The sequence below is a fragment of the Hoplias malabaricus genome, chromosome 18 (genome assembly GCF_029633855.1).
Source record: "Hoplias malabaricus isolate fHopMal1 chromosome 18, fHopMal1.hap1, whole genome shotgun sequence".
In the NCBI taxonomy this organism is placed as follows: domain Eukaryota; kingdom Metazoa; phylum Chordata; class Actinopteri; order Characiformes; family Erythrinidae; genus Hoplias; species Hoplias malabaricus.
In genome coordinates, this window is record NC_089817.1 from 8,795,681 (window position 1) to 8,804,628 (window position 8,948).

Consider the following 8,948-nt stretch of genomic DNA (forward strand, 5'->3'; position numbering starts at 1 on the left):
AACTCAGAAGTCAGAAGTGTCTTTTCAGTTAAATCCTCAAACAACCAACGGTCACTGGCTCTAAATAATGCAGACAGTAAACTGTATTTACAACTTCAGAAATACGAACATATGTGGAGTGTGCTACGCTTTGTTTAAAATAATTTTTCATTACAAAATTGCTCTTGCAAACCTTTGTGTGGGTGTGTGTGTGTGTGTGTGTGATTTGCTGTTCACTTTGGGAGATACCAAAGCAGATTTGAAGTGGGTGATGCGCTTTTTTAAACCCTTCTGTTAATATGTTAACCACTTATTGTATGTTAATATATTCTGCTTATGTTGTTTTATAGTAATTGTAAGGCTCACACTTAAACGCATATATAATTATTTTCTCATTAAAAAGAAAATACATAACATTTGGGGTTTTATTTTAATTGTTCCCTTCACATTCATTCATTATTGACAGTTTATACACTGCTTGGACTCAAAGCAGAATTCCAACAGCTTGTCAAAATGTCTACATAACTCAATCATTAAGATAAAAAGTCGTTCAGAGTGGTCTGGTGTTAAATGCTACATTCTAGAGAAACATCATTGGTAAATATTGGACTATATATTATACTAATTGTATATTTTGGGGAATTCAATAGGTCTTCAATGTAAACAACTGGACATGAAGACCCCTGCTGTAACTGTAAAGGGACATTTACACTGTCTGTACATTTATTGGATAACAATATAACTGTACAGAACTGTTTTCTGACATTGTAAATAAAAATACTTATTTTTAATTGATGTAACGTATTAGCTAGAGCCAGTAAAGATTCCTATGTACTTGATATACAAATGGCTTAAACAAGTATCTTGAATACAAGTCATAGAATGAGAGAAAACATTCACAAAGATGCAGGTTCCAGTCACAGAGAAAAGTTAAAATATTACACGCTTATATGTCTTTGATTAAGTGGCCAAACGTGTGAAATAGATACTTCCTCTTTTCAAGAAGAGAAAACATTATTACAGAGCATTTTGTTTCTTTAGATTTTTTACAGATGCTCTGTAAGTAAAAGAAACCTGTCCCTATAATCTAGAAATATTCTAGAAAAATATGTATATCCTGGAAAATGAGATCAGTTGGCTCATATAACAAGGAAACAGCATGCAGGTTTAGAAGAGTACATAATTATAAATCACAATCAACTGAGAGATCTTTACTAATGAGGAACTGAGATGTGCACCATGAACGTTCGCCGTGGCTTTTGGTTCTCAATGTTTATGTACTGTTGTGAGTCTATTTCCTTGAAATATAACCCTTTCAATTGGTGACAATGGTCAGTGGTCTGGTTGCTGCATGTGACAGCAGGTATTAATTCTTCATACATTCAGACTAAAAAGTTTTCAGATCCATTTTACACTGTAGTTGTTAGCAAAATAAAAGTCTGCAATACACACTGCATACAACATACACATTGTATAGTATATCAAAAATTATCTACATGATTTTACATAAAATGTGGGCAAAAGTGGAAAAGAAAAATGCCTTTTTATTATATTTTATTCCTAGTAGCTATTATTAAACAATTCCAGGCACTAACATAGATGTATTAAGATCCTGAATTTTGTGTGGACTGCCCTGACACCCCTGCGGCTGGTCTGAGGCGATCAAAGAAACAAAACAGTTGAAATGAAATAATGCAGAGGACTTCTATTTTCACTTTTTGCTTTTTTTTTTCTCAGTGATTGAGAAAGGTTTAATGTTCCTATGTTGTGGTTTTAGTAAATTAAACCACGTTAAGCTGTTTCCTTAAAATGAATTTAAATGGGAAGAAAAAAGCGTAACGTATTGTGTTTTACTTTCCGTTTGAGTTACAGTTTAATTGTTTCAGCCGTAGAGAGCGCTTATTATTAGTAATAACTGAGAAAAATGTAGGGTTTAATGTGTTTTAGTACAGGAAGCCACGTTACTGTACCATAGGCTATAATACCTTCAGAGAAAATTCATATTCATATGTAGTAAATGAATGTAAAAACTGAATTTTTGAAATGCAAATATCCTAGTCTCCTTTTACGTGCGTTCTTCCCTAAGGTCAATGTCCCTCTGTTGCTGTTTTTCTTCATATGGACTGTAAAGTGTATTTACATGTTCTTAAATAATAATTAATAAATACATAATCACTATTTCCGTCAAATATTCTTTGTCAAAAATAGGTTACACTGTGGAGACATTTGGCACAAAATGAGTCCCCGTTCAGTCACTGATTAAACCCCTACAATTTATATTGGTTTTAATATTAAATAAAATAATTTAATTAAAACATAACAAAGAAAAAAGAAATTGTGTAAACGAACTGTAGGAAGCAAATTTCAGCGGTAAAATTTGAAGGAAAATCGCAGGAAATGTATCCCTCTCAGCGTGGTGGAAATTATCTGCAGATTCCTGCCTAGTTTCAGAATGGAGGTTTTTGACTGGCTCACCCGTCTGCCAAATAGAACAGGCTCTGCAAGAAAACCACAGGAAACACGAACTGGTTTTACTCCACAATGTGAAAGAAGCCGGACACAAGTTCCTTCTCCTCAGGTACTCACTCTCTCTCTCTTTGTGTTGGCTCCTGAACTCAGATATACTCTTTAGATATGTGATTCAATTTGGTCTTATGATTTAAAAGCCTCTATTAGCTTCTATTTACTTTGTTTGCGTGTGTCATGAGTAATCTTGAAGTTATTTCACCGAGTAACTTCCCCATTGCTAATAGGGACTTGTATGTTTTAGACAAATGATTCGCTTCGGCTGTGTGGACTCAGAGGGCTTTTCGGCGGTTAAAACTCGCAAATAATAAGCCACGGGTATCTTCAGGTTGTTACCGGTGTTGTTGTGTCTTTTAGGGTCGAAGGAAGTCGCAGGATGCTGTCTGTGGGAGTGACTATGTCCAACAACGTCGGTTAATATTGAGGAAGCGACTATAAAATTGAGTGGCACTACATCTCAAACACTTTTTCCCGCCTCAGAACACTTCTCAACGGCTTTTCTCTCACGCGACATGGCCTTGGCCCGGACTTTACGTAAACATGTAGAACCTGTTGTGTTCTGTGCCCAGGTGGCCAGCGCCTTCTTCGATACTGGTCTTCAAATGGTGGTCAAGCAAAGATGTGAGAATGCCACCAGTCCTCCTGACCCACACAAGGAGCAGAATGCCATCGCCAACTTCTACATGACCTTCAACATGTTGGCCAAGTTCATCCCAATCATTCCTGCCCTTCTGTTGGCACAGTTTGGAGACAGGGGCTACAGGAAGGTCCCGATTGTAGTCCCGCTGCTAGGGTACACGGTGTCCAGGGCACTTTTATTATTTGTGGTCCTACTCGAGTGGCGGATTGAGGTGATGTACGCAGCGCCTGTGATCCATGGACTGAGCGGGGGCTTCTCATCCTACTGGGCAGGAATCATGGCGCTGGTGTCAGTCAGTACGAGTGAAGAAGACAGGTCAATCTGCATCATGCGCACAGAGTTGGTATATGGCTTGGCTGGTTTTATTGGCAGCTTGGCCTCAGGGCACCTTTTCCAGTTGTACACGGTGGGAATGAAGCAAGGTGTCCTGCTGGCCGTCATGAGCGTAGCCCTTTACGTCTTCTGCCTCCTGTACGCCGTCTTCATCCTACAGGTGAATCGGATTACCTTGGAAAGGCCGGAACGCAGAGAAAGCAGTAGCTCTGGCATCATCACCTACAGCAGCCAGGACAAGATCATCATCATTCTTCTCTTCGCCAGTGGGATACTGTACGATGTGGCTGTTGCTGGAGGTGTAGAGATCTTGTCTGTTTATGTCCTGAAGCCCCCGCTGGAGTGGAGTGCCACGGAGGTGGGATATGGGAATGCCGCTGGCTCCCTCATCTTTATCACCAGCTTTCTCGGGGTCAAGCTATTCACCAGGTTTACTCTGAGTGACACCAGCATGATCATGATAGGCATGGTGTCCTTCATGTTTGGGATCTACTTAATGACCTTTGTCACCACCACTGCCATGTATTATATAGGTATGAGATAATTTAATGTACGCATTGATTTATTTATTGATTGTCTTTGCACTCTCAGAAAAAACATCTCACTGCGGTGGTACTCTCAAGTTCCATATTCAGCGGGACATAACCATACTATATTCTATATTAATTGTAAAATTAAGCTGTTGATTTCATACATCCAATTTAGTCTCCAAAACTTGTATTTTGTTGTTTTATTTTACACAGTTCTAGGATATATTCACCTCTCCTTTTGGAAAAGGTGATGTACCTTTAGTGAACACAACTGAAATTTAAAACCACTGCTGTACCCTTTTTTTTAAAGGTATATTAACATTGTTTGTACCTTTAGTGACAATAATGTACCAGTACAGTACCCTTTTTGTCTGAGAGAGTAAGGATGCACCACATGGGAATACTAATACTAGTATTTTTCATGTATACATTGGTCAAATCTGATACACAGTCATTTATATATACAGTTGTAGTACAGTGTTCCACCATTTCCTGTGGTGTGCAGTATAATGTGTCATTAAATATGACTTAAAATCTATTATAAAAGCAAACATCTGGCAATGCCTTTAAGTAGCTAACTAATCAATGAACAGAATTTCACTGGGGAGGTATTATGTTTTTATATCTATTATGTTGTATCATTTATTTATTGATTAGTTTATGCATTGTTATTTGTTTCCGATACCACTCTTGGAGGTCTCGGTGGCTACAAATTTTCCACATTTTAACTTGATATCAGGTTTGATGAGAAAGTGTTTTATGCTAATCAAGGCATCTCTCGCAAACTCCATCTAGGTCAACTACTCTCTTACAAAAATGTTTTGCATATAAATGGAATGTGTTGCTGTAGACTGTGAGGCTATAGGTTAAATATAATGCTTTATCTCAAGATAAATCAGAAGTCAACCCAGAATTCACAAAACAATTGGCCTCTTACCCGTCAACGTGTCTGAAAATGAGGAACTGAGATAGGGAAGCCGTGAGTGAATGATGCGTTACAGATTTAAATAAAGATGTTACCAGGTCTGTGCTTGAAAAGTGCAGTCTCAAGGGTCAAACTAATGAAGCTTAAATTGCCATGTAGACACATAGGAAATGTAATCATGGCTCACTGTGTTGCCAAATAACTGATAACTGGTTGTTTTCTCATTTCCAGCTCGCTTTGTCATGCTGTTTGCTCTAATCCCCATGCCAACCATTCGCTCTTTATTGTCAAAGCAGGTTCGAGGAACATCATATGGTAAGATATTGTTCACACAGCATCTACATTTTGCCTGTCGGCTAGTATGTGATACTGCTTTATCCATGTGCTCTGTCTACTAAAGGCACTTAGGAACAAAACATTTAAGCCAGTCCTTCTCCTTACATTACCTTCTCGTCTGTCAAACAAATGATAATCACTTAAAACAGGTCGTAGTGTCAGTGACGAAGTGAAACCACATGCCTGTGCATTCGAGGGAGGGGAAACAAATGACGTAAAAGAATTTTGGTACATTTTACTACTTTCCTTCACACCCAGTCATAAATAGTCCTCTAAATAGTATATAATACAGGGAGCCTGTTGGATTGTTGGATTTAGCCCCTGAAGCAAATCACATGAGGGTACACAATGATGTTGTAATCTGCCCCTCCACTCACCTCTCAGATGTATTACTAATGTTTAGATCCCTTCAGATTTCACTGCTGTTAAATAGAGAATGAATGGGAAAATGGATAAATGTATCAAAAGATACATTATTATTGATTATAATTGATCAGAAAATGGAATGTATATAACTACAAATGAGCATGTTTATTAGAAATGAACAAAACTGGAATATAATCCAGATTGTCTGGATCTAGAATAGAAGTGATTTATGCTTTCGTCTCCAAAAGTTATCTCTGTATTACAGATAAAGGTTAGAGAAGTGAGGATTGCATAATTAATTATAGCGCCTAACTCTTCAGAGGCACTCCCAGGCCAGGCGCAGAGCATAAACGGCAGCTTCCTGGCCGCACAGGTTCTGCTGCTGTGACAGGCACACTGATGGTATTTACAGTGACTGTATGTATATGGGTGGCTGTGTATGGGTACAATTTCAGACAATAGAAATTGTTCTTTGTGTGACGTGTTGTTTCACGGTAAAGCAACTTTGTGACGTGAGTGAGAGAGAGTGTATACACACCCACACACACACACACCCACACCCATACACACACACATATAGCATAAAGGTCAATAACATGGTCATTAGTGACTAGCTTTGTACCACAAATGACTTTTAAAGGAACAGTACATTCGCTTTGCTGAGGAGGAGCATCACTTATTAAATGAAAAAATAAAATGAATTTTTGAGTGATGAGAAATGAGGGCTGCACCCAGTTCCTTCGGCTCAGTGGAAGTTCCCTGGGTGTGGAATGAATGGGGTAATGGGGGCTAATGAATTATGCCGAGATGCAGATGGACTACATTAAGTTTTAGTAGAATTACAAACTGCTACTTTGTGCCACTTAGTTTTCAAGAGATAGCCTCCCTTAACCACTAGGTTTCGCTGTTGACCAAAGTATATGTATGTGTTTCTGTTCTTTATCCTCACAGGAATGACCTTTATATGCCTCCAGCTGTCCTTCAGATTGGCTAGTTTAGCAACAACACCCATGTATACCAAAATTTACCAGTCCACACTCGACACTTTCCCTGGATTTGTCTTTATTTTATCTAGCATCATCACCTTCTTCTCCCTCATTCCCGTCAGGTAAAATGAAAATGTCTTTTAGTATATTAATGGAGATTTTAATACATAAAATCGGAATATATGCTGATTTTTTTATTCTTTCCTTTCCTCTGAAAGTGTTGTTGGATGCCGCACTGCACGACAGGACAACTATGAGAGGATTCAAGGGAACTGACGATATTAGAACATCATTATAATGGAAGGAGAGAATGAGTGCATGTGAGGAGACAGACGTTCTACGAGAAATGGACACTATGAACGTGTAGCATTTCATTTTTTTGTATCCGCTGGACGTTTCGTATCATTATTGCAGTCTTTTGCCCACAGTGTTTAATTTTAAGGTACTCTGTTCATTTTTGCAAGATGTTCTGGTCGTTCTCAGATTTGTGTGCGGTACATTGTTGTTAAAGTGTTACATTTGTCTTTATCTGACCAAGTGTTAGTGCGCACCCATTGGACAGGAGTTTACATTGCTTTTAAATCACAATGGTATTGACATTGCGAGAACTAAGAGACTGACCATTTAATAATTATTGTTGTTAACTGTTCATCTGTATCACTTACTGTGCCTTTGCTGTTTTGTTATGCACTGGGTTTGGACTGTGTCAATCACACAGGAACCCTTGTACTTGAAACTTAAATGCTGTTTCTCTGAAGTGTATATAATGAACTGATATGTCCATGGACTGACTCTTTAAACATGAATCAAGAAGGGAAAAAAAATGTATTAATACATTCAATTTTTGTAATCAGTTTAATATTTAAAATCTGTGGATTCAAGATTGTAGCATGAAAACAACATCAATGTACAAGCTATTTTTCCTTGCAGTTTAAACATCCAAATTTACATCAACATTATAGTAAACAACTCACACAAAACAAGAGATAGGTGGTGTAAGAGGGGGGCGAGTGTCTATAAATCTGTGTCATAGAAAAGACATGTTCCCTCAGTTGTACTCGTCCGACCATTGACTTTGGAATTCTTGAAAACATGAAGACAAACAAACAAACTGTATGTATCTATATATATTTGCCAATGAAAACTAATGGCAAACTAGAGATGTGTCATTGATCTAGTTCATGCACTGGACTGGACTTGTGCAATGTAGGCTGGAGGCCTATTTCATAAAATACCTCCTGTATCTGTCGGAAATGACAGGACTGTGTTCTGTAGCTGCCTTATCACATCATCCACACAAGCTGTATTTAAACAAAGATTAAATGGACACCAGCCTGAATAAAAACGAAATGATAGGCATTTTCACCATCGATGAAGTTAGCATACTTTGTTAATTCATTTATTCATTGTGATAGTGTCCAGAGCCTGCTCAGAATCACTGATGTCTCACACACACCTATGGACACTTTTGAATAGCCAATCTACCTACCAGCATGTGTTTTTGGACAAACCAGGGTCTACGAGGAAAACCCACAGCCCCATTGCATTTTGACCATGTTGCCTTCACTCAACACATACTAATGTTAATTATGCTTCTTGAAGGTGGGAGGATCTTCTGAGGTACACAACAAAAGGAACCCTGAGAGCTACCACTAATGTTTGGAAACTGAACATCACCTCTATTAGCATCTATTATTCTTCACAGTTTTACTGTAACCAAGTAGGGCTTCTTAATTGTACTGAACAAATGCATGAATAAGTGTCCTCACTCTACTCCACTGAGTACATCCACAGCAGAGAGCAAAGAGGATAAAAACAGGAATTAATGACAGGCAGCATGTGATGAAGGAAGGTTCAAATCAAAATCCTCTTCTCCCAAATGATGCCAAGGATATATTAAGATAGCTGGTTGTGGCATTAGTAATTTGGGACAGATCCTCAAAAGAACGCTAAACATCATGGAATCTAAACATCATCCTCTTACAATGTCATCCAGATAAAGAAACAAAATATCATAGCAGTCTCATTTGGTCTTCTTTGAACTTGCTAACCTTAAAGGCACACCAGCCAAAATGGAAAAATCAATGGAAGTATTGCTACATGTTACTAGGACGCCTGCAGTGGGGTAACAGTAGAATCTCGATTGAGATTCTGAGGTTTTAAGACAAGGAGAATGCCCTTTTGATGATGCATCTTGAACATCAGAGGAATTACTGAAAAATTACAAAGGGGCGCAGGGGTGTGTAGAATGACTATATTCTGTATTTGCAAAATGCATGCTGGATATTTGCTGTATAATACATCGACAAAAAGCATGGAAAGGATAG

The 8,948-nt window shown here is 38.2% G+C and overlaps 1 protein-coding gene across 1 annotated transcript; it reads left to right on the plus strand.

The window, feature by feature from the left end:
* Window positions 1-2,408: 2,408 nt before the first annotated feature.
* LOC136675146 (solute carrier family 46 member 2) lies at window positions 2,409-7,305 on the plus strand. The gene is made up of 5 exons (XM_066651570.1): window positions 2,409-2,557; window positions 2,863-4,011; window positions 5,165-5,248; window positions 6,587-6,743; window positions 6,840-7,305. The coding sequence occupies exons 2-5, from the start codon at window positions 3,018-3,020 to the stop codon at window positions 6,895-6,897; spliced, it is 1,293 nt and encodes a 430-aa protein (XP_066507667.1). The 5' UTR covers window positions 2,409-2,557; window positions 2,863-3,017; the 3' UTR covers window positions 6,898-7,305.
* Window positions 7,306-8,948: the final 1,643 nt, after the last annotated feature.

What these genes read in the sequence shown, in the direction of transcription:
- LOC136675146 (XM_066651570.1), top strand. Translation starts at nt 3,018, where the DNA reads ATGGCCTTGGCCCGGACTTTACGTAAACATGTAGAACCTGTTGTGTTC. An exon ending in GGTTCGAGGAACATCATATG is followed by an intron (nt 5,249 to 6,586) that starts GTAAGATATTGT and finishes TTATCCTCACAG; the next exon opens with GAATGACCTTTATATGCCTC. An exon ending in TTCTCCCTCATTCCCGTCAG is followed by an intron (nt 6,744 to 6,839) that starts GTAAAATGAAAA and finishes TTCCTCTGAAAG; the next exon opens with TGTTGTTGGATGCCGCACTG.